Raw genomic sequence first — 25114 nt, 5'->3', positions numbered from 1 at the left:
CACACAATTATAGCTTACAATAAAATAAGAATTGCAAGTGTTTTCAACTTGTGCCTCACAGGTGTTGGCCTGCTACACTGTGTGTGTGTGTGTGTGTGTGTGTGTGTGTCGCGAGGCAGCTTCTTTCTAATGACAGTTGATTGCATTATCAGCCACGGCTGAGTGGTTGCTCACCCTGCTAGACAGATACACAAACCGCCAAACCCCCCTAGGCCCCTGTGTGTGTGTGTGTGTGTGTGTGTGTGTGTGTGTGTGTGTGTGTGTGTGTGTGTGTGCGCGCGTGCGTGCGTGTGTGCATGTCTCAGAGTTTGTTATTATGCGACGGTGCCTCTGTGAGAGCTCACTTGTAAGATGTGATTGGACGTGAAAGTCGTAAGTCCGCCGAAGCCCATTGACAGTTTGCCACGTCAGCAGCAGAAACACACGGATGCACAAAACGGATGAACGTGTACCGCACGTGCGCGCACAACAGTGGAGACACGCGCGTTGTCCCAGTGGAGAGGGGAACCTTTTAGACTGAAATGTTGTCAGCTTGGAAAATCTCCTGTTGCCCCAATCAGTCATGCCCAACTTGTCACTCCCTGCATACCCACTCTCTCGCAGAAGCGCCCTGGGAATATGTGTGTGACTTTGGCTATATGCTTGAATAAGTACCACCGTTTCATTTAACTCTTCCCTAATGTGACTCAGTATGAAGGAGGTGTAACCTCTAATCGTTCGCACTTGTTTCATGGACCTTTCCTTCATTTCTATGATTTTGTCCACTATGAAGATGCACCCACACCAGGCCACCTGATTGTAGCCAAACACTTACTGACCCGTCTTCACACTGTTGTCAAATGACCGCAGTGCAAAATGGTCACACCGGTTAGGGGTGTTGTCCATGTTGCAATACTGTGCTTATGCTCATACTTGAACAAGTGCTGTGTTTGACACCTCTTCGACTATGCTGGGGCCAAGGACGCGTACCATGCTGTGGGCAGTGTGGGGGGATAAACATCATGAAAAACAAAACAAGACTGGACTCTGGAGGTCAAATGGTGCGGGGCATAGTAAACAAACAGTGCGTGTTTGTAATTCTCTAAGACCAATGCTGGTGTGCAACCTACCAACTTTTTGGCTTCAACGCTGAATTCAAACAGACAGCTCACCAGAATGTCTTTGAACACATTTACCACTTTAATGGTCTAGTCCCGAGTCCAATATAAATTATTATTTTTATTTTTAAGCATGAATTAATCATTTAGAACCAAAGAAAAAACTAATCTGAAGCCTAAGACATTTGATTGGATTCCAGGTACAAGATCATAGCTACTAACTTTGGCAGCAGCCACGTCGTGTAGTTTTGAAGGTTTTTCAGCGTTGATCGATTTCGATGCAGAACACTGACAATTTGGCTGCTGCTCCGCCCTGCCCTCAAGTCCACCTGTCGCCCGTGCTGTCAGCCTGGCATCCAGCTGTCTGGTTGGCTAATCAGCCGACGGAGGCAGACAGCCCTTGTTAGCTCAGTCAAGTGTATCTATTCACCCTAAAGCCACCCTTTGCCCCGTTATACTCACCCCTACGAAGCACCACTGCTCCGTTTCCCAAGGTCAGCTTGTCCTCTGAGTCTTGAGTGTGTGTGTGTGTGTGTGTGTGTGTGTGTGTGTGTGTGTGTGTGTGTGTGTGTGTTGAGCGAGAGAGGGATGGGGGCAACGACAGGGGGGGAGGGGGTGGTGGTGTGTTTGAGAGGGAGGGTTTGGATGAAGGGCAGAAGACAGAAATAACAGGAAAGAGAAGTGCGTGTGTGTGTGTGTGTGTGTGTGTGTGTGTGTGTGTGTGTGTGTGTGTGTGTGTGTGTGGATATGCGAGGGATGAAAAGTGGGTCATGGTGCATACATGTGTGTAAAGCACCAGGAGCATCATGTTGACCCCCAGGGCTGCTGTCTGCTTCTTCTCCCTCTCTTTCTCTCACACATACACAGACGCCTCCACATTTGTCCCCATATATCATCGACAAGGACTGAAGACCAGAGGGAAATCAGAGACACTAGAGATGTGTTCCCTTCGGCCCGAACACTGTTGCACAACGTAGTTGGAGATTGCTGATGTGTGGATCCTTATCCGTTTTGACTTGATCATTTCTTTGTCACCTACTAACAGATGTGTGTGTGTGTGTGTGTGTGTGTGTGTGTGTGTGTGTGTGTGTGTGTGTGTGTGTGTGTGTGTGTGTGTGTGTGTGTGTGTGTGTGTGCGCGCGCGGGTCTTTAAACTCATCCTTTGGCCTCACAGTTTGACACTTTGTGAAGTCTATGTAGACATCACACGTGCACATCACTCTGAACTTGGAAAGAAGGAAGTTAAATGGTATGGGGAACTTGCATAATGTCTATCAAAATTGGAATTTTGATAGACATCTATCTATCTATCTATCTATCTATCTATCTATCTATCTATCTATCTATCTATCTATCTACCTACCTACCTACCTACCTACCTACCTACCCACCCACCCACCTGGTACCAGGTGTTTTAAAACCCATTTCAACAACAAAAATACATTGGCATTACAGCAGTATTACAGCAAAGCAACATGAAATAACGGAGAAATACAAAAATTAAAATATTTAAATTCTCAGAGCAGTTGAAAGAAGAAAACATTTTTTACTCTCTTTGAATGTAGCCTTTGTAAACTTTAGGACGCTGAACACCGTAATTGAGGACACATTTCTAAACCCATTTGATGGTAATAATTAAAACATAAGTGCCTTTTTTCATATGTTCTCTCCAATTTTCTGTGGCCCCTTTTTGGTGCCCCCTGGTGGCTCCTCAGGGGGCTGAGGCCCTCACTTTTAAAACCACTGTCCTATGCTGCTCTAATGCTGTAGCAAGCTCGGAAAAGCCAGAAGAAAGTTGAGAAACATATCAAGAAGCCAGTCAGGACTTCCAAACCGCACAACTTTACATACATACCATCGTGAAAGCGCTGAAAGCGGGAGTAAAACACGATATATGGGGTCACCGAAGTCCAAATGAAAGACGGTGATGTTGGGAAAAGCAGTCTGCAGTTATGTTTTTCCGCCCACATGTACACACAAGACTTGACTGCAGCGAAGATCCCAGAACTGCTTTAAAACCCGTAGACATGCTCTGTAATCATTAAGAGTGCAAACTGTTTCCCTGGCAGAGAGAAAACAAATCTGTTTGCAGAGAAATCACCATGGGAGCCCTCTAATGCCGGCAAGGAAGATTTGCCGTTTCCTTTCAAAATGCTATCGTGGCAACACAAAAGTCTTTCATTATTTCGGTCATGCTACCAATTACTGAAATGAACGTGCTACTTTTAGTCTTTGGAAATGAACCTGCAATCTGGGGTAGTTTTAATTCATACAGCCTAATTGGTACTTAGTGCGGGAATCAAAGCAGATGCATGACATTCTGTAAGTGTAAATAGGTCTGGCTGCAAACAGTCACTTCCTCCATACCTCTGTTTTCAAGCCCATGAAGCAGAAGTGGAACAGATCTGATATCTGTTAACTCACCCGATCTGATAACTGTTACTGATAAGCCACTAAAACACATGACATCTGTACTGCATTTGTTACATGATCTACCAGATTCTGTTATTGCTGTTGAAAGTATTTTTTGACTAAAAATATTTGCGAAAAAGTGTGCCTTTTTGACCGTGTGATGGTTGTCATGGTAAAATGACTTTCGGTCGTTCCCAAGCTCTCCACTTTAATGAAGCAAACATCATTCTGATATGTTGAATACATAAACATGAAGTAGATCTAAATGAAGCACTTTGAGTTTAAAGATGGTTGTGTGGAACGAGGAGTAGCAATTTAGGGATGAGGAAGCTAGGAGAGAACAGGGCAAAGGAAATAGTGTTTGGAAATAAACACAAGCTATTGTGCTGAGATTAAAGGAAACGGTTGAAAGAGTTTATGCAAAACGCTGGTAATATTTTAGGATGTTATGGTAAAATGAGTTGTCTTTCAGTGTTTCATGCTAATTTGAGACTGGAGAACTGATAAATATTCCATCATTAACACAAGTATAGTTACAGGCAATGCTTTGCATTTCAAATGAGATGATTAAGAAGGAACTTTGTTCCAGAATAGACAAGACTAGACTGTATTGGTGTGATGTGTCTGTTAGTTGTATCAGCCACAGTATACTGTTTCTTTTTCTTTTTTTTGCCTCAGACTGGTAAAAAGGTGCACGTTAATGGTTCATAACGGTGAGTTAGGCTGCAGTCATTAAGGTTTGGAGCTCTGGAACAAATTTAAGCAGCAGTTGATGCAGAGAAAGTGCATAATGAGCCTAATAATGTGAAATAACCTTGACAATTTTATCAAGTCCGGTCCTCTTTTGAAAATCGTTTTGGTCAAATGTAGCAATTGTTCAGCTTTGTGAATTTTGCCACGGCTGTAGTTCACCGTGTAGGTTTGCTCTCCACATTCACTTCTTTATGTGCAATCGTGCATGTGTCATATACCCAAAAATAACTATTTGTTTACTGTGAACGAGGGGAGTTCCGTTGCCCGGGTTTGTTCATGAACAGACACATCTGCCGAAATGGATAAAAGGGAGTTCAGGGAAATTATGGAACTCCCTTTCTGTCTCGTTGTTGTTGTTGTTTGTGTGTTTCTCTGCATTTAGACCCTGCAGCTGAGCCTCATGTCTGTTGTTTTGCAATAGGGGGTCAACACCGATATGCATTTTGCAGCTGCACTTGCTGCAAAAATTTATTTTTGTCCAAATTTAGCAATGTTCGTCATTGACACTTACCTTTTTTTTTTTGTTACAGTTATGTATAAATATAAAAACTTAAAAAAAAAATCATGTAGCTCTGCTCCACTCTTTCTCTTCTGGTGATATTCCCAAGATGGCTCTTGTCTGTTCTTTCTATCTCTTTCTCGAGTCCGTTTTATGTTTGTTTTGGTACACTAGTGGGCATCAAATCTATGCCATCACTCTTCCCTTTGTCCATCTTCTCATCCAGGGTTATCTCCTGCACGCACCTGCTCCCATCACCCCTTTAGCTCATCTCCATGGGGAGTGGTGTGATTGAAATGTATAATGCATGACCTTTGGTATATGCGTACATAAATATATATACACAGAGGGCAGACACTGACTGAAGACGTTGGCCTTGGGATTTATGGAAATATTTTTTGTCACTCTTTGCAATGATTGGGTGCACGATGAGTGTTGAGCGAGTGCAAAGCAAAACCCTCCAGCACTCAATCTCATAAAATGGACAGAGTTGCTATGGTCAATTGTTGGGAAATTTGTTTTAGACAATACGGTCACCAATCAAACAGAAGCTTCCACACACTGTTCTACTCTCTGTCTCTTATACTTTTAACACAAGGTTGCGGTCGACAAGTTGTCGTAAGGCATTAGACACGGCATACTTGCATGCATCTCTCTCTCTGTATATCGGCATATGGTAGATGCAGTTAGCCAATCAGAAGGCTGGAAGGCTCAGCATTGCTGATGGGCCTCACCTTTCAGGTTAAAACGACAGCACTTGTTAAAAAAAAAAAGAAATTCTATAATTTATCATCCTATATTCTGGAGACTTTTATAGCATGAAAGAATTTAAAAGGATGATGGTTAGTACTTCAAATGGTCAAAACATGATATGTAAAGGAGAATACACCAAATGTCAAAATCTTAGATGAAATACCAAAATATGAGATACAGAAATATATAGATATAATGAAAACAGTGAGTCTATAATAATTATACACCTATCAAGACCACAATCAAGGGCTGAAATAGGAAAAAAGGGTATTTTCCAGCCTTTCCATCAACCCCAGGACACCCCGACCAGGGCACATGGCTCATCTTTGTTGAGACAATATGGAAATATGCAGGAATGACTTAATAAGAACTCTTGCATTTGATCAATGAAAGCATGAACTCTTCACACTCAGAGGCTCTCATACCACAGTCTTGTCGCAACACGTGGAAGGAACTTTTCTGCAAACTGCCAGCTTCTGATATAATTGCCTAATGGCTATGAAAATGCAAACACAGCCAAATGACTCTGCAGTCATTGGGTGCTTCGTCCTAACTAACTATGCAAATCTTGCATAAGATTTGCATAGTTAGGATTGCCCAACAGCAGCTTTTATTAATGTGGTGTGGTTCATCAGGTCTCCAAAGATGAGTCACAGCTCAGCCTCTCATTGGTGATAGTTTGCTTTCCCCCTACACCTAATCAAACAAACCAAACCCTGTGAACGACATCAAGGGGCCATGATGACATTTAGTCAGTCAGTTGGTGACGGCAACGCACATGAATTACCTAAGAAGTAGAAGAAGAAGAAGAAGAAGGAGAGCACGAGACCTTTTCGGCTGGACAGAATGAGGAGCAGAATCTTTCGATTGCTGTTTTATTATTGAACGTCGTTATTGTTCCACTGTGTGGCCAAATGTAAATGCCACCATTCTCTTGACATTATGTAGTTTTGAGTCATTGGCCACAAGCAACTTAAGGCACTCATGTGGAAAACTGAGCACCTCAGTCATGATTTGTTTAACAGCTTTCTTTGAGTGTTTTCCTGTGTGTTGTTGCCTGCCTACTGTTCTACCGTTGGTTGTTGAGATAGGGGTGCGCATGCGGGTGCATGTGTGCGTTTTTTTGTTTTTTTTGTGTGTGTGCGTGTGCGCACGTGTGTGTGTGTGTGTGTGTGTGTGAGAGAGAAATTGATGGAGCGCTTGTTATTGTTGGTCTGGAAAGCCTCCCTCGAGACAAAGAGGAGACACAGCCGCACAGCTGAGACCACTCCCACTGACTCCTCAGTGTGTGTGTGTGTGTGTGTGTGTGTGTGTTTATGCGTGCTTCCTAGACAAATAGCGGCAAGTTTAACTTTTTTCCCCCCTCTATCTTATCTCCTGTGTATTCATTCTTGAGTATTAATGTCCTCAACAGGCTCACATATAGGCGTTTGTAGCCTTGGGATACCTCAGTTCCCTCTATTTATAGTTCCGTCCCAGTTGAGATGAAAATCACCAAGAACAAACACGCACATCACGTCACATCGTCACGTTGTCGTCACACTTTCACGAGACTAGAACTGTACTTTTGCTTTTACGAGACTTGATGAACTCTGCTTTACTGAAGTGTCACACCTGAGCAGTTTTCTATAAAAAAAAAAAAAATTCTGTCCTGTGGTGGTATTTATGTCGAGGCCGCCTGCAGTCGGCAAAATGTCTTCAAATATTTAAACTTGGAATGCTGGCGCACTTCTTTGAGGTGCTCGGCGTAGCGGCCTACCTAAAGGCAGAGGGAGGCGCTTTGTAGTCGGCTGTCTCCCCGTCCTGCGTATCCTGGGCCCCGCTGTGTGTATCAGAGAGGCGCTGAAGAGCGCGTATCGAATTAGCCGCAGCGGGACATACAGCGCGAGCGGGGTGTGTGTATGCTTGACTGCAGTGGCGAAGTGGATTCCAAGTGAAATATCTGGTTCAGCGTGGCGTAAAGGAGCCAGCTCCCCGCCGCCGTCGTGCAATATCCCCTGGAGTATGTGTGTCTTTTTGTGTGACAGCTCTCCTGGCAGTGCCATGCAAAGCCCGCCACCATCAGCCCAGGCGGCAGCTGAGCTTAACATCACAAAGAGGAACACACACTCTGCTCTGTGTGTGCATGTGTGTGTGTGTGTGTGTGAATAAAAAGTGTTTTGAGAGTTTTTTTTTGTTTTTTTTTATCAAATAATATGCAGACAGGTGCATTTTTCTCCATTAAGTCTTATCAAACATGGAACCAGGACCAGGTCTGGACCATCAAAAAGCCAGTTTGACAGTCTGTTAATGACGTTGATAAATAGCTGCTTTCACAGTTATTGATTTGGGGGGAAAAAATGGTTGGAGGACACCATAACAAATGTCAGATCTAATTTTCTGATTTTAAACAAACAGATTTTGTTTGAAAAATGAGTCGCGTTACTCCAATTTTTCCCCGTTTCTTTTTCTACACAGTTGCTTGCGAGGCTGGTGCTGTCATGAAGACGAGACCAAATGTTGTTTTGTTAATTGATTGATGCCTTGAGGCAGTCAGTTCAAGACGCATTCAGATAAAAAAATACCTTTCAGCTGCTTCAAACTGTGAACATAAGGGGCAAGATGGTGAGTTCTTGGAAGCTCCCAGAGAAGTGGGAGTGAACTGTTTGATTTGAAAACGTCGCAGACCCATGCAACAAGGTTAAAATGTTTCAATTAGAAGAATTCATCAAATTAAAAATGTTTTAAAAAAAAAAAAAAAAGAAGAAGCCTGCCGAAAGCTTTGTGAACGACAACAAAAAAACCTCCATCCCATTCAACAACGCAAGCGCTCTTGAAAAACCTTTTCATACTGCACCCCAAACTCGAGCCTTTTAAACCAGTCAGGGATAAGTGACACAAACAAGAAAACAAAAACAAAATGAATTCAGTCCATTAGGGATGCAACAAGTGTGCTGAAGATGCTTTCCATTTCTTTCATAGTTATTCTTCAAGAAGAGACTCCAGATAGAATGGGGCCCTTCTAGGGCTTCATCGCATCACTGAGATTGTTTCGTTCACTACAATCATTCATTCTAGGATAACTTGTTGACTGATTAGATTCACTTTTTATTTCTTTTTTTTCTATGCTTTCAATTATGTCCCATGTGAATAAATCTCTTTCTCCCCCCCCTTCCAGATGACCCTGCAGAAGCCGACCTTTGGCTGCTCAACAGCTGCACTGTGAAAAACCCTGCTGAGGATCACTTCAGAAACTCAATCAAGTACTTGAAAACACCAAATACACACACTCTTCTGCTTGACTTTTTGCCAGGATGGCGATGGCCACGGCTGGCTGAGTGTAACGCAACAAACTAAATCGGAAGCAGACTGAGCGCAGTGTCAGGTGTAGACATGCAGCAACTAGATGCATTTCCATGACAGATGCGCAATTTTAGGGGTGATGGAGACGCAGCTACTGACAAACATCCGGTGTTTTCAGCTGCGCACGTCTGACTCCTCAGTAAATCAACAAACAAATAGTTTTGTTAAAGTAATTTAAAATATAAAGATGACTCGCATTGTTGGCTTTCGGAAAACTTGACTCAAGTATTAAGTCAAAAGTAACTTAAAAAAGCCAAAGTGGTCCAATTACGCAAACAGATAGAAGAAAAAATAAATAAAAGATAAAAGAAAACCTTCATAACCTTGGAGCTGCATTAGCGTAACCTTGTGCTGGGGGAAGACAGACTTGACAAAGGCCTCGTCGTTTGCCTTCTAGCCTTGTGCTACACTTTGGGCGACGGGCGGATTCATTTTGCCGATATTTTTCCATCATCCTGCCTCCTCTGATTGAAATGCGCAAATAATAACACACTCTGAGACTTTGGTAATGTCTTTCTTGTTGATGCCAAAGTTTCCCTCCGACTGCTAATCGCCCAGCTGTAATGCTAATGCAATTAATGTGCTATTCACTGGGAGCGACGCGCACACGCGCAACGACACACCGGAGGAGGGCCGAGGAAACGTTTCCAGTCTTTTCATCATTTTTTTGTGCCCGCCTCGATGATGAAGGCACAAAATGAGGGGGTTGGTGATGAGAGAGAATCCAATTGCCCACTTATTCATTATTCTAACAGATAAATAAAAGGAGGAGGTGGGCAACGCAGGCTGCCTCGCACTTAGTCACACACCAGCACTCCCCTTTATGGTTGATGTGTGAGAAGAAAAGGAGCTCCACTCTCAGATCGGCACCACCTGCTTCCCGACGACGCCTCCTGAGAGGCCACATTTCCTTCTTGAGCGTCTGCATCCTCGCGTACATTAAGGCGCAGTGCTGATTGTCCCTCGTTTAGCGTGGCCGTATTTAAGCTTCCCCCGCCCCCTCAATGTGTAGGGGCTCATTTCTACACTCGCGCACAGTCAAAGAGGTAAGAATCACTGTCACACTAAATGAGATGAGGGGATGGAAGCGGAGGCTCAGGGGTTTTGACCACTTTTCTGTCATGGTTTGGGGACACGTGGCAAAAAGGCACTTTATTACTTCTGGAGAACTGGGGCTGAGTTTGTATCTGTGCCAAGTGGGCGGGGTTTTCACTCTCTGCATATATGTGTAGAATTCCTTTTTTCCCCCTATTTTTTTTAATTTATTTTTTTATTGAAAACAGCCATATTGAGGATTGAGGAGGCCTCTGACTGACAACTGTGACAACTTTGTTGTGTGTTGCCTCTGCGCTGTCGTCTACACACTGTAGTGCAAGTCACCCAGAAAGACAACCAGGTGTTGCAGCCGGTCAACTGGAAGGGTTCTGATTGGTCTGCTTGTTCGCTCTGCATTGTCGCCCTGCTGGAGTACAGACAATGATCTGATCGTGGAGAAGTTAGCAGGTCAGTTCAAAAATATGTACATCTTTCCGCACACTCGTGCAGATTGAGGGATCTTGATGTTTGCCAACTGCTCAGCGGCCTTTTGGTCTCCCCATGGAGCTGAAACTGGAAGGGTAATTATCACCATCATCGTCAATGTGATAAATGACCACATGCATAATGCGCAGACTCTGAGGTGAAATTGAAAGGTTGCAGTTGACTAAACGACTGTTCTATAATTGGGTGGTGTACTGCTTCATATCGTACTACGTATAGACCAGTATTTGGTTTCCATATGATATGAATTTTTCATGGAAAAGGGGGCTGTTTCAGGGTAAAGCTGGTTGTGGAAACTGCTGAAATTGTGCCAAGTAGTTGAGTGGTTTTTCAGCAGTTTGGAGGTTTTTCAACTACAAAAAGTCAAACAGGGACCAGCGGATGTGTTGTCAGGCTGAAGTAGTTGGCGGTGTCCTGGATCCACTGGGTTTTAATGACCAAGCTCATTCATGCTCGCTAAATAAATAAATACAATGAATAGACGGATGATGAAAAGCAGACTGGGAGTGAGACCTGTGTAATTTTCACGTCTTGGGTGAGGCTCCTGTCAGCGCCTACGCAAAGGGTATAAATCAGGGTTTAGTAACGTCATTCTGGTTCAGTAGTTTTCTGTTTTTAGGTGAACTCATTGTGAACATGTTGAGAAGGGTGACTAACTTCAGTTTATTGTACCGGCTATGACTGTTGCAATGACTTGTTACCATTTTTGATGGTTGAAGTTATATTAAAATGCAGTAGTAGTAGAAATCATGCTAACAAGTCCTTCATGTGGTGCTGTATTGCATGGTTCCAAATTGTTGCCCCCAGCATTTTGAAACAAAGCTGGCTTGTTTCGTTTTTGTTAAGCATGCATGAGTGAGTTGACGTGTGGGTAAGGGATTCCCTCCGGCTCTTCTTCTTCTTCTTCTTTTTTGTTTAAAGCAATGGCGTCCTCTGTTCTCGTCTTTAGCTGGAAGTTTGGGGCTACTTATAGATCAGAAAGTCTCTCACTGGCACAAACCCCATACAGCGCAGCTTCTGAATACTAAAAGAAAAGTCAATTAAGATGAATATTCTGCTGTACATGCATTTGAAATGCTAAAATCTGTGGCATAATTTAAAGTCAGAGATCTCTATAATCAATGCACCCAGAATGCATTAAAAGGGTAAACAGCTTTTCAACTGCACGCAGTTAAACTGCCGTGTTTGTGAGGTTATTATTTGTGTCTGTGCGCCTCTGTGTGTGTTGGATATTTCTGCTTGTCTGTCATTTGTAATTTGTATGATCAAGGGAATGTATGCATTATGAATTAGACCATACCCCATAATTCTATACCCGTGTTTTCAAAATAATCCAATCTCCACATTATATTTACGTTCATTTGAATATAATTTTGATATTCATGAACCAACCACAGGAACGAAAAAAATAATTCACGTTAATTAAAAAAAAAAAAGAAAGGCACGAAACACAAAGAAGAAACTCTTGGAAAATGTCCAAAGCGTACACGCGTACAGTGCAGACAGGTCGAGACTCTGGATATAACACGTGTGGGGCCAGTAATGGAAACACTCTATATGATTTTCTGCGGCATTGAAACAGCCTTGTCTTGTCTCAGTGTTGCTTTATAATTGTGTACATGGACATTTGCGGGGAGCCGTATTTTGCCGAAATTGACCCTGGATGAGTGAGAAGTAACAGTACATTAAAACTTGATGGCAATCATTGACACTAACCGTAGGTTTAAAACAGGTTTATTGCAGAGTTCCTGCCGAGAGCAAGAGCTGTAATTTCTGCAGCTCCATCCTCAGGGGCGAGTGCGGAGCTGACTGACATCAGTTGTCCTTGGTGTTGGAGTGAAATTATCTTTGTCTAACCTGGAGCACAGGTCTTGTCGGAGCAGAAATCTCCTCTCTCCTCAGACAAGACCTGTAGTCCTTCCCGGAAGCAAGGTTTTAGCCACTGCAAGTGGTCATTGCAGGGTGTAGACTAGGAATGGAGCAATTCTAATCCTTTGAGTGTCAACCTTTTATACACCCTGGCAAATGCAGAGCTTCCAAAAAAGAGGAATTGCCCTCAAGTACCAGTTGTCCAAAGATGTTTTCTACCCTGCTCAGATATGATAATTACCTTCTCTTCTTCCCTACTCCATATTGTGTATATATGTTCTACCATATATACACAGTCCATTGTAGAAGGATTTCACTTTAGTTCTATGCTTATTGCCACCCTTCCATTCAGACAACCAATAAACGTTTTTTTTTTTGCTGCCAAGCAGGCTTAATTTTTCATATCCAATCGAATACATTAAAAATAACTTTATATTCCAAATTCGTACAAATTTGCTCGTTCATGTGCATATATATCAGGTTCATCAGTGGCAAAGCTACAAAATACTTTGATTAATCCGTTTCTGTTCAGATGCTTGTTACTGTTTCAAACAAACCTTCTTTCACTGGATTTTTAATATGCGGTGACTAAACATTCTGACCCCGCGGCTGCATGTGTTGATGAGCGAAAGGATCTCGCACTGTTTGATAAGGCGTTTCATGCCGCTGATTTATGACCTCACATTTACAGAAGGCAAAGGTCACGCTCTTCAAATCAAATCATTAGCGCGAATCTGCCCCGAAACAAAATTTACATCTCATTTTTCACTGTGTGTCGGAGAGCATTACAGAGTCTCACTTGTACCTGGAATCCAGCGAGCACAGGCTGTAATCCGTCAAACGACAAAGTGACAAACCCTGGGCTGCTCTTTTTAATAATAGATTGGAAAGCGACCCTGTTAAGATGTAAACGAGCACCTGGCTGTACATTCCACCCCCAAACGCCTTGGAATTAATTATCATCTCCCAAATTGTCTTGTGGACAAGTTCCTTTTTGACAAAGCTTGCGAGGGGCATTTTCAGTATGTTGCTTTTAAGGAAGTTATGCAGTGAAAGTAAGCGACATTAAGGGCAGAGAGCGTCCTTTTCATCGAGATGTCACAGTGAAGTATAAACAATCTCAAATCTGCAGTGACCTTTAGAGTTGTTTACTAAGGGCAGTGTTTCCACCCAGTCCCCCCCCCCCCCCCCCCCACACACACACACACGCAGACACACACATATGCAGGGCTCGCTGCCTAGGGCTGCTGTTGGTATGACCCAAGGATTGGCATTTAATCTGTCACTTCTGCAGGGCATTAGCCTACATTTTGGGGTCCACGCAGACACACAAAATATTCACAGAGGGGGGAGAGACGTGCTGACAGGCGAGGAGGGTGGTGGCCGGGGCAAACCCTCAGCCTTTGGGTCCTGGTGTGTTGGCCTCATTGAGCTCAATGCTGAGGAACTTCTGCCTGACACCAGATGCGCTCCTGTGTCTGCTCCGGCGCAGCAGCCGAGCTGATATTTGGTTTTAATTCCAGTCACACTGACTCACTGTCGTATGTGTGCAGCATCGCTCCGGCGATGTGTAGTAATCACTACAGTACTCGAGCCCCCCCCCCCCGCCGGCTGCTTGAGCAGAACGCAGTAGTTAAAGAAAGATGATGTGAAGCCTGGCAAAGAAACAATTATAATGCCTCTGGTTTATTTAAAAGATAAAAACCAAAAACCTCTTTGATTTCACTGTCCTGCACTACCAACATTAACTTCACTACACATATACACACACACTACATTTACTGTAGACACAATAGTGCCTGTTTCACAAAATTCTCCTAAATGAAGTCAGATCATCCACTCAAACATTTGTTCTGTGTTGTTTCCATTTCAGTGAGCGGGAAATTATTGTTTATAATTGTTTTTAGAATTTGGGCAAGTAGTCTGATTGTCTGTCTACTGGAGTGATGAATTAAGTAACAATCACATGACTAATTTCCATCTTGAAACATTTAATCTTTATTTCAAATCAGAATACGACAAAAAAAAAATGTTGGACATGTTTTTTTTTTGTTGTTTAAATGTGTTGGTTACGATTAAGAAAGCTATGCAACATTTCTCCCCTGGCTTCTAAATGTCAGGTAACAGAGGATCGTGTTGAATAACCACCTCAACAAGACATCCGTTGTTATTGTGGTGAATAAGCACTAATAGGCATAATAACTTAAAATTAGACAGCAAACAGTCAGATGTAATTATGTCTTGCACAGCATGTCGAAATCAGACTATGAGCTTTTTATTATGCCTGTGTATTAGAAAAGGCTGCAAGGCAAAAATTATGATCTTTGATTTTTTTAAAAAGGCGTCTAACTGTTTGCATAGACTTCAGAAAACCTCAAAAGCCCTCATTTTCTTTGATGTTGCTATTTGAAATAAACAAAACACATAAATGTATTTTGACATTTTGAAATGTACCCGTATGAAAGGTATTTTACTCTCTACATTTCAAATATTCAGTTCAGTTGCCTTGACTGTCGGTAAATTAAAGCAAATAAGTAACTGTTCAACTTGCTAATTTTATGATTAGCAGTTCTTTTTGGACGTGATTCCAGGACAAGCGATAATTGAAGCTCGCGTGTGCCTCATTGCGACCTTGTGTTGTAGCTGCAAATACACACGGACAAAAAGTAGAAAACCACTGAGATGTTATTAGCTAAGGCCAGCCAACAGTCTGGTGCTGCACTATTTTTGAACATGCCTTGGAGAAACACAGTCTCGTTCAGAAGGGACATTTATTGCCTTTAGATGCAGTCAGGAGGTGCCAGTGATGGAGATTATTAGAGGGCCGGCAGAGGCGAAATCATCACCAGATCCCGTGTTGTGATGATTATTTCAGACAGACCAGGGTCTCAGCATCTCTAGGCTCCTTCAGTCCACAGATGCAGCGCTGTGCCACCTTCAGGAAAAAAAAAACAGAAGCAGTGTGTGAGTGCTTGTGCGCGTTTGTTTGTTGCTGAATTCTTGCAGCAAACAACCTGTCACATTGGCTCCGCGTATTGAGCTCGAATGCTGGGCTCAGCACAGCGTGTGCGTCTCCGTGTGTGTCCATGCGAGTGTGTGCGGAACTGTGTGTATCTGGCTAAAGAGCAGCCTCGTACACGGCATGAGGCTAAAGGCCCAATAACCCGTTCACCATCCTCCCTCGCCTCGCTCTCTGTCTTGTTTAGCATTCAATCAGTTAATCATCTCGAACCAGTCAAACAAAAATCTATCGTGCTATTTTCTGTTCAGGCACGAGATTGCTTTTATACCACTGTTACATGTTTTTTTTATATACTACACTAAAGCATACTTGGAATTTTTTATCGTCCTTTCGTCGAACCAAAGAAAATAATCAATAGAGTAATTGTTCACAGAAATAACCAATTGCTGCAGCTGTAGTCCGCTTATGCTGTTCAAGATAAGCTGCGTTTCCAATACCCCTAGGACCGTGCGAAACCTAAATATTGCCACAAAATTGGTCATGGAAACACCTAAACTTCGAAAAACCTCTCAAACATTGCTAAAAGGTTTGGGCGATCTCATGAGGTGGTTTTTCAGATGTATTGACATAGAGGTATATCACAAAAGTGCCGTGGAAGCATTTTTTGCATTTAGACTTCAGCGGTCGTGATCTACCGGGTCACGTGACCAGTTCAATTCAAGTAAAAATGGCGCATTGTGTTTAGACGGAGGAGGAAACAGATTTTTTTAAATTTTTTTTACAAGTAATCAAAGGGAAAAATATAACAACACTTCTTGACAGCAAACAACATCGAAATGCAGATTTATGGCAAAATCCTCCTCAAACTGGGATTTTGCTGGACGAGATTTTAAAAGAATTATTACGGCTTATGGGCTTTGCACTTTTCAAAGGAAATACACGCAAATGGCAATTGTAATCGCAAATTTTTAATTTCGAACAAGTTGGTTCTAAAAAACTGTCTTAAAATCTTAAAAACTGTCATGGAAATGCGGCTATAGTTTTTGCCAAGCAAGTTGTGAAAAAAGTCACAATTGTAAGTTCTTCGCAAGTACTCACCCTCCCTCAGGAATGTTTGAGAAAACACTTGCGAGTAAGGTCATTATTGATCTGAAATGCACCTGCTAAAAATAACATTTAAAGTAGCCATTGGGGGTAGATGGTGGAGTCCACACTGCAGTCAGTGCAGTGGCGAGAGATACCTTCAGGATGGCTTTCACAGCAACTTGATAGACTATGGGATCCCAGACAGCCAATTACAGTCCATTCAGACTCACGTGGCCGAAGGCGCGGCAGAGACACTCGCAGGCAAAGTTGTTGTGGACGTTCTCATCACTGAACTTAAAGCTGACGTTTGAGTTCACAAGTTGACCTCGGTGAGGTCAGCCCATGAGACGGACACCAGACAGACAACACATCTTTTCAAAAAATATTCTTACATTCTTAACGTTCTCATACTTTAAACTTATCTTCTGAGGCAGGAGTAGAGAGGGGGGGGATCAAATGCGCTTTAAAAATTCCAAATGAAAAGATGTGATTTTGTCTTTTTTCAGCACTAAATAAATGCAAAGAAAGAGGCTAGATTGCCATTTCCTTGGGCTCTTTATATCGTCATCAACAAACCCCAAACGTCTTCCAGCCTTTATCCTCTCAGACTGCGGGGCACTCCAGGCCCCCCCACCGGGCTCCAGCCGTTTCCACTGATTTGCTATTGTGGATTTAGGCCACGAGAGGCCAAGTTAATAGACGCTCTGAGATTAAGAGGAGACCTCTTACCCCCGTGTGCGACAAGCAACTGGGTTTCTGTCGCTGAATCCCTAAAGAAACTCACCCCCCCCCCCTTTTTTTTTTCCTGCAAGGGGATTGAGTTTTGGCTCTGATGAGAAGCTTTAAAAAATTGTTCCCTATATGGAAGAATTGTTGTTGGCCATTTCAACAACAAAAGGCATGTGAGTAAGATTATGGTGCAGTCAAGGAAATCGGCTTGGAGAGTGTACGTGAATGTTTTTTTTTTTGGGACCTGAATTTATTTCTCCCTCGTTAAAGAGAAAATGCCTTTTCAATTGAGAAGCAGAATCAATGCAATATTCATGAGCTGCTGCTGTTCCATTGTTGCCTTTTTGACTTTTATTGTACCGTTTTCGGGCGAGATTGACGGGGAAAAACAGAGGGAGACGATACGGCGGCGGCGGCGGCGTGCGAATCAGCGCGCTGTGATAAGATAGGATTACCAGTGTTTCCTGTAAACTGTTTTCTCCCCTTCTCGAGCGGCGCTCACCATGTTGTGTGAGCTTTAGAGGAAGCAGAGGTGCTAAATCCCTCCGCGGGGGGTTTGATGGACTTGTCACGCGATTCTTACACTTCTCAGGAAACACTGATGTCTTATTAAGGGATGAGGACGCCACTGACACCCGAGTTGAACAGCTGGAAAAGGGATGAAGGGGGCTTTACGTTTCAGAAGACACTGACTGGAGGATACATGAATAATCATCCCGGATTTGGCTTTAAATGAATAACAGTTTGATTTTGGATGTCGGACACAACGTCCGTCACATAAGTGTCCAGAAAAAAATGCTGAAAAGTCCCTGCATTCCATATTTTTGTTGAGGTTTTACCAAGTCTGGACTTAATGCAGCCGCCTACCAGGAGACAGTGGAGCAGCTTCCATCTGCTCGCCTCTATAGATTTATGGAGATTGTGGAGTTCCTTCCCCAGCAGGAGTTTGCACCTGCCGGCCGTCTCGGAAACTAGTAGTCGCACTACGTTGTAAATACTGTGCTCAACTGGCCGGCCAACGCTCCTGACCTGAAGCCCATCGAGAATCGATGCTGTCAAGACGGAGACAGCGAGACGCCAGATCCCACAGTACAGAGCAGCTGAACTAACTCAGCCTTCCAAACGCCTCGGCAGGGCCACAGGCTGTGTTTGCGAACATTCTTTTTCTAAATCTTGTAGTTCTAATATTTTATGTATTTTGTGAGATAGAAGATTTATTTTTTAAAGATTAAACAAAAAAGGTTTTACACAACTTTAATTTCCGTCATTTTTCAGATGCTCCATACAGGTATACGGGTATAACAGTAAAGGATTTCCTTTATGTTGTGCTTAGAGTTGGCATACTAGCATGTACTCTTGTAGTACTGGAGATTGGTCTTGTCTCGGACTCTGAGGCATTTTCACTGGGTCTTGTCTGCGTCTCAGACTGGTCGGACTCTGGATTTTTGACTGGTCAAGACTCAGCCAACATTACAATGACGGATAATAACGGAAAATAATCCAGCTTCTGCCGTTTTACAATACTTGCACGCGCCAAAACGTATTTCCAATTTCTGCTCTGGACGTGCACTTGTTTCAGGAGCTGCAATTAACTCCTGTTGTATAAAAGCACCCGTTTAATATCTTACACAGCCCTGAAAATACTGCACAAAGATTTGGGCATTAAAAAGAAACCTCACTAGCTTCTCGCTGCAACGGCCCCAATTTGCATACGGCTTTGAGGCCGCTCAGAAAAAAATACTCTCCCAACTTTGTTTGCTCTGTCAGTTTGACATTAAGCTTCAGTGGAAAGAAATACCTCAAGTCAAAGCAATGCACAGCTCTGATCGGCAGCCACCACCGTCACATTAGGCATCGGTGACTGACTCGGACTCGCTTGTGCGTGCTTGCATGCGTGTGTGTGTGTGCGCGCGTGGCGGCTCGCTTACGTGACAAGGACAAGGACGGGGAATAGAAGATGAAGGTAGACGGAGAAGAAGGAGTGAAGCAGCAGGGCAGGAGTGCGGGATTGAGAGACAATGTCAGCTGTCAGCTGTAATAAGAAAGCGGTGAAATATGTTGAGATGAGGCATCTCTGCAGGAAGCTGACACGGTGGTGGTATTTTTATTCGGCCTATATTTCTCTCTCCCCCCCTCCCCCCTCCCCCCCAGCCCCCTCCAACCTGGAAGGAAGCTAACAATTGTGAGTGATGGTGGCTGCAGTGCTCATTATGTTTTTTGATAAATCTATAGTGACCCTTGAGAAGTCATGTTGAGGGGTCACAGGGCACCTAAAAGGCTTTGGGGTCTTGCTCCTCTCAGCTGGTGATGAATCACCTGCCTCTATCTGGCGGGTGCTTTTCCTCCGCGCGCACCAGTGTATGGTCGCGTCGCGCAGCTCATCGATCACATTGATCCGGGGAATTTAAGTTTGCGCTCCATTCGTCATCGCACATAAACTTGCGCAGTGTCCGGACAGGCCCGTCTCTCCTTTGTTTGTTCTGAGCATAAACAAAACAGTGGTAATTTATGTTTTCAGAACTCGGCGAGCCTTTATTATGCGTCTCACAGAATGCAAAGCGTCTCCTCTGCGTCGGTTCTTTAAGCCCCCATCTGTCAGCTTTTCCAGATGTGCTTCAGTGCGAACAAATAAAGATTTTTTTCCCCCCCCCCTCTAAAGCACAGCATTAAACACAGTGGTGAGCCAATAATCGGGCTTGAATTATATGAGCTGAAGCAGGTGGGTGTTTCTAATCAATAAAACAAAAAGGTTTGTTTGTTAAAAAGTTATTTCCCATGACAACCTTTGCATCGGTGCCTTCGTGCCTGTGCGTGTGTGAGCGTGCCTGTGCCTGTGCGTGTGCACGCATGCGTGTGTGTCTGTGTGTGTCCGTCCAATTTCCCCATAAGGCATGTGGGAGGCCAGATCTTAGCCCCCCTGGACCATTCCTGCCACTATTGACTGGAGAGAAATGAAGATGGACACACACACACACACACACACGCACACACACACACACACACACACACGCACACACACACACACACCCCTTGCTCGAGCTTGATTAAATTCAGAAAGTCCCACTTCACTGCTCCAACACCTGCTTGACTGTTTTCTTTCACTTACTCACACCTACACACTTTTACTGTAATTTAAAGGCTGCAGCTGTCTGCCAAAACTCACTGTTTGTTGTTTTCTTGTTTTTGACTTCTGATTTTTGCCTCTTGAAGAAATATTGGATTTTTCCCCCTCCGTGGAAGCACTGCTTTCGAACCCTGTTCCTCTGTTGTGCTTCCGTCTATGCGTTCAGACTAGTGCTGGATTTACTCTTTACTTAAACATGTTTTTGTGTTTCTCTATCAATACTAAAAAAGTTATTAAAAAAGCCAGCACTTCTGAAATTGGCAACTGTGTCTTTGCAGCAGCACCGAGCTTCACTGTCGGCACTTGAGTAAGTTTCAACTCATAGAAAAATGTGTTTGTGTCTTTGTTTGAGACTCTTTACATTTAGATGCACACATGCGGTAACGATGTGCCTGTGAAACAATCACCGCCGATTTTAAAAGTACTTAATGTTGCAAAACAAAACTAATTCTGACATATTAAAACGCAAACTATTTATAATAAATATATTAGTATTTATAAATTAGAGGTATCGGCGCTCTTGTTCTGAAATAAATCCCAAAACTGGTGACGTTGACGCCTTGGCAACCCTCGCTCCCGTATTTTCCGTAATAAGGCGTGTGAAATTGAATTAGCCGCTAATGAGTTAATGCAAGATGGATGAAGATAAATTACAGAGAAGAAAAAAAGGACGGAAGAGCGGAGAACGCGGAGGCATATAAAGATGGATGAATTGCAGCGGCAAACGGGAGGAGGGTTATTATTTTCCTCCCACTTAATGAAAGCAGAGGACCCGGCAGAGTCATTTCTACCCATTTCATTGAGTTTGGCTGTTTTAAGTGAGAAACATAGTCCTCATTGGGGAGAAGTTAAGGAGGCTGTGAAGGAGCAGGAGGAGGGAGAGACGAGTGGATGTCGGCGCATCTGAAGGTGCCGCGGCTTTTCTCTCCTGCAGGTAATTTTTCTCTCAGCAGGTGATGGCGGACCTTTACAAGGTCACACCATTAGCCCGCTCTGTCTGTCATTTCCTTCCTCGCTCGCTCGCTTCATCTCCTCTCCTCTACCACGAAAGCCCCAATTTGAGCTTGTTCCAGCAGTTTTACCGCTTGCGGGTTTTTTTTCCCCCCCAGAATTAGTGAAGTGTTCCTTTCAAACACGATTCAAACACGTCATTGCAACAAGGAGAGAATGTTGTACACCAGAAGAAAATATACATTGGGTCATTTGTTTATGAATCATGGCATCATAAAAAGGAAAAATGGGAAAAACAGGTGCGATAAGTTTTGCCTCTACAACAGGACACTTGAAGGCCTCGTTTTCAAATTGGTATTTTTCCAGCCGTACTTCCTGGGAGCAGCTTCACAGTATTTAGCGCTCTGTTTAGAGCCTCCTTTTAGCCTCCTGACAAAACACATGGTGGTTGTAGCAGAGATTCACTGGTAAGAGGTGGTCTCAGGGGGATCTGACTGTGTTGTGGGCACTGACTGGGGACCAGCTATCAGTGCCCTTTGTGACATCATAATGGGCTATTCTTTTTTTCTGTTAAGTCCACTGAAATACTGGAGACACGAAACAAAAGTATTTAAAAGATTTTTTTGCAGCAAGTGTCAAAGTGTTAGTCGTGACAAAGCCACAAGTAGTTTTAATGTATTTTCTGATTTACTATTTTTCAATCCTGTTTTTTTTTTTTTTTTTTACTCTTCGTTAACTGTTTGCCTCCTGCCAACTCTGAAGCTGCGTTCACGCTCAAGGTCAAAGCAAAACTGGCACGCAGTCAAACTCTGTACGCATGTGTGTTTTTGAGGGGCCGTCGGTGCACCGAACGTGGAGAAATGTCAGCGTGACAAGTTAGCTGATCTGACAGGTGGCGTATGGAGGGAAACTTCTCTGACCCTCGGTTCACCTGTAGTTGACACGAAAACCAGGGCGCACGCACGCACACACATACACACACACACACGCATCAGACAATGGCCCAGAGATTGTGTGACTACACACAAGCAGGTGTGTTTGTGCTGGGCAACCTGCTCACCAGCTGCCCTGCGCTCCGTATTCATTGTGGCTGTGTTTCCATTGCCCCTAGAATTGCTCAATCTAAATATTGCAATGAAAAACTTGTAACGGATTGGAAACACCTAAACTTTGAAAAATGTCTCAGATATCGCTAATATGTTTTGACGTTCTCATGAGGAGGTTTCCTCCGTATCAATAAAGAGATATATTGCAACAGTGTCATGGAAACACTTTTTTTGCATTAACACGTGACGTACTGGGTCATGTGACCAGTTCACTTGAAGTGAAAAATATTTTTGACAAGTAATCTTGACCAGCAAACAACATTGAAATGCAGATTTATCGCAAAATGTCTTGAACCTCTTCAAATTGGGATCTCACGGGACGAGATTTTTTACGAGAATTACGGCTTATGCTCTTTGCACCAATCCGTGGAAACACCTGCTAATCTTGATTGTACTTTGTCGCTTTTATTTTGCGATAAGCTGTAATGATAACGCAGCTACTGAGAAGAGTTTGACTCCGAACTCTGTGTATCCGACACGCAATTGGCCCAGTTCCGCTCAGCAAGATGGAAAACACATAGCTAAAGTGTGACTTAAGTGCCCAAATTCACATTCAGCGCGCACTCATGCGGCGGTCGACCCACGGCACATCGAGTGCGTCCTCGTTTCCAGAGGAGCACCTGGAAGCTTTTGACATTTTTCCCCTGTTAAGCGTCGATCAGGTTCCTGCGAGCCGATGATCCCAGAGGCTTTTTTTCCTCCCCCCGCTGGTGTTGGCTAAACAGGCACTGACCTGGAATTTACCGAGCTACCGAGATACTTTATGCGCGCTGCGAGTTAAGAAAGAAAAGAAAAAACATGCGGTTCCGTCTCCTCCCCTGAGTGCACACCTTCGGGGGTGACAAGCGAGCGCAGGGTTGTTGAGTAACTTTCCAGCAAACGAACGACGGGGAAAAAAGAAGCGTCGTCTCCGGGTGGATGTCACATCCAGAAATACATACGGTGAAGTACGGCGAGGGGGGTGGAGGGGGTTGATATACATTAAGTCATTCAAGATGACAGAATGTTGTTCTGACCTTTGCATGCCTTCTGCTTGAACCCCAGGGGGGAATTTTAGAGGCAGTGCACACACAAGCGGGAGGAAGCAGATGACAGCACGCAGGGTTGATCGGCTCCGCCAGAGACGCGGCAGAAAGACGCTTCGGACATGTGAGAAACTGCGGCGTGAGGGCGGGGGAAGCTCGTTGTGTCACTGGAATCCCCATTTAAGCGCAGCGCGTTTCGTATTGCAGCTTTCCGAGTTAAAGCCGCTGCTCTCCCCCACCTCTCTCGGACGTCCTTTGCAGAGACGCCGTCCAATCATCTGGCGCTCGCCCGCCTCCAACAGGGCTTGTTTCTAATTTTACCCGCGTCAGCAGATGGACAGGTTGCTGCGAACTAGCCAAGAAGCAATTTCACCGAGCGCAATGCGAAGTGACACGAGGCCCAAGGCCCCCGCAGCCGCCGCTATAGGTACACGCAAACAAGGAAATAAAGAAATAAATAAAGAAATAAAAAAAGACGGAGACGGAGGAAACGTACACACGCAGCGAGATGCCAACATCTATAAGGCACGGGGTCGCTGCCTTAGTGCACCCGGGGCAGTTCTTAACCTCTGAGGCGCCACATGCAGACAGACTGACGGAGTGACAGACAGGTGGGTATGGAGGACGAGGGAGGGAGAGGGGGAAGAGTGTAGCTGTGGGGACTCCATCCGCAGGAGGCATACGAGCCGCAGCAGCGCTTCCGCCCGGATTTCCGACTCTCGCTGTGTTGCACAAGCGACTTGTGATTGAATCGCTGCCTGTACGTACAGCCGCCTGTGTTCCCCTGTCAGATAATGCACCGCCATGCTATTTTTACCTGTCGGGATGGAGCTGTTGAACGAGGTGCGTTGCAGGTCGTTCGTCCCGCTCCTCCAGCGCGCACGTTAGCGCTGTCGTAAAGGCGCCTCTAGAAGCGAGTTGTAGAAAACTGGCTGGTTAGAAGGCAAGTGGGAGTTCTTTCATAGCAGCTGCCCACTGAGCACAGTGCAGGAATCCATCAGGTTGTGTCCAGTATAAGTAACAATCTTCTACTACTTTATCGTTAATTGTTTTAACGAGGGATGCACCATAACGATACCGATACTGGCGTTGGGTACTCTACTCAGAATCGGGAAATATGTTCGGGCTAGATGTTCTGAATGTTCGGCTGTGTCGGTCATCTCCGAACGAGTGGGTTGTTTCTTGGGAGAAATAAAGTTCTGCCATCCTAGACTTTTTTGCTCAAGGTTGTCCTGACACAATCTCACGCTGTGTATTTGGTTCGGTAGCATGCACGGCATAATGCAAGTTTAAAGTTCATGCGGTTGTCGACAAACTCTTTCATTTGTATGTGAGTTCAGCCTAAAGACTTTCAATGATTTAAGACGGCGTCTGATTTTGCAGTGACTCAGTGTGCCGAGTACAACTGTACATTGACGTGGATAATGTTGACGTCGCGCAAAGGGGGGAAAAAAAGTGCCAATGTGTCATTAACAGTATTAACAGATTTTAAAGGTGTAAAAAAATAATTTGGAACACATGTTCAAAAAGTTTTGAATGTTTAAGATGGCAATTATACATATTTTCGTGCTTGTTTTCATGCTTTTATATGCCGTTAATGGATGTTCAACAGAAGAACCCTGAAAATCCAAGTAAAAATAACGGTATTTTAACATTTCAATGCATTTTTATCCCGAGTCTTATAATTGAATCCTGGATCTCTTTTCAAAAAACGGCGAGAGGTTTTCATTGAGCGAAGTTTCAAGTTGTAAAATCTAATAAAACATCCCATCGGTGCGTTAGACTGCAGTCAGACATGTTTATCTGAACTTGTTCCTCTTTGATTAAAAGTATGAAAAGGAGGGAAGGTTAGAGAGAGACGTAAGAA

At 43.9% G+C, this 25114-nt stretch overlaps 1 protein-coding gene across 2 annotated transcripts in view; it reads left to right on the top strand.

The window, feature by feature from the left end:
* Positions 1–25114, top strand: part of cdkal1 (CDK5 regulatory subunit associated protein 1-like 1) — a 196421-nt gene that overhangs the window by 21000 nt on the left and 150307 nt on the right. For both annotated transcript variants that reach the window (XM_076012947.1, XM_076012948.1), the window contains one exon: positions 8672–8756. In XM_076012947.1, coding sequence (XP_075869062.1) covers positions 8672–8756 — 85 coding nt within the window. The remainder of the gene's footprint in view (positions 1–8671; positions 8757–25114) is intronic.

This window comes from Nelusetta ayraudi, unplaced genomic scaffold (assembly GCF_046127955.1).
Source record: "Nelusetta ayraudi isolate G7.1 ecotype Tasmania unplaced genomic scaffold, CSIRO-AGI_Nayr_v1 ptg000136l, whole genome shotgun sequence".
Lineage (NCBI taxonomy): Eukaryota > Metazoa > Chordata > Actinopteri > Tetraodontiformes > Monacanthidae > Nelusetta > Nelusetta ayraudi.
This window is presented reverse-complemented; position numbering and strand designations above follow the sequence as displayed.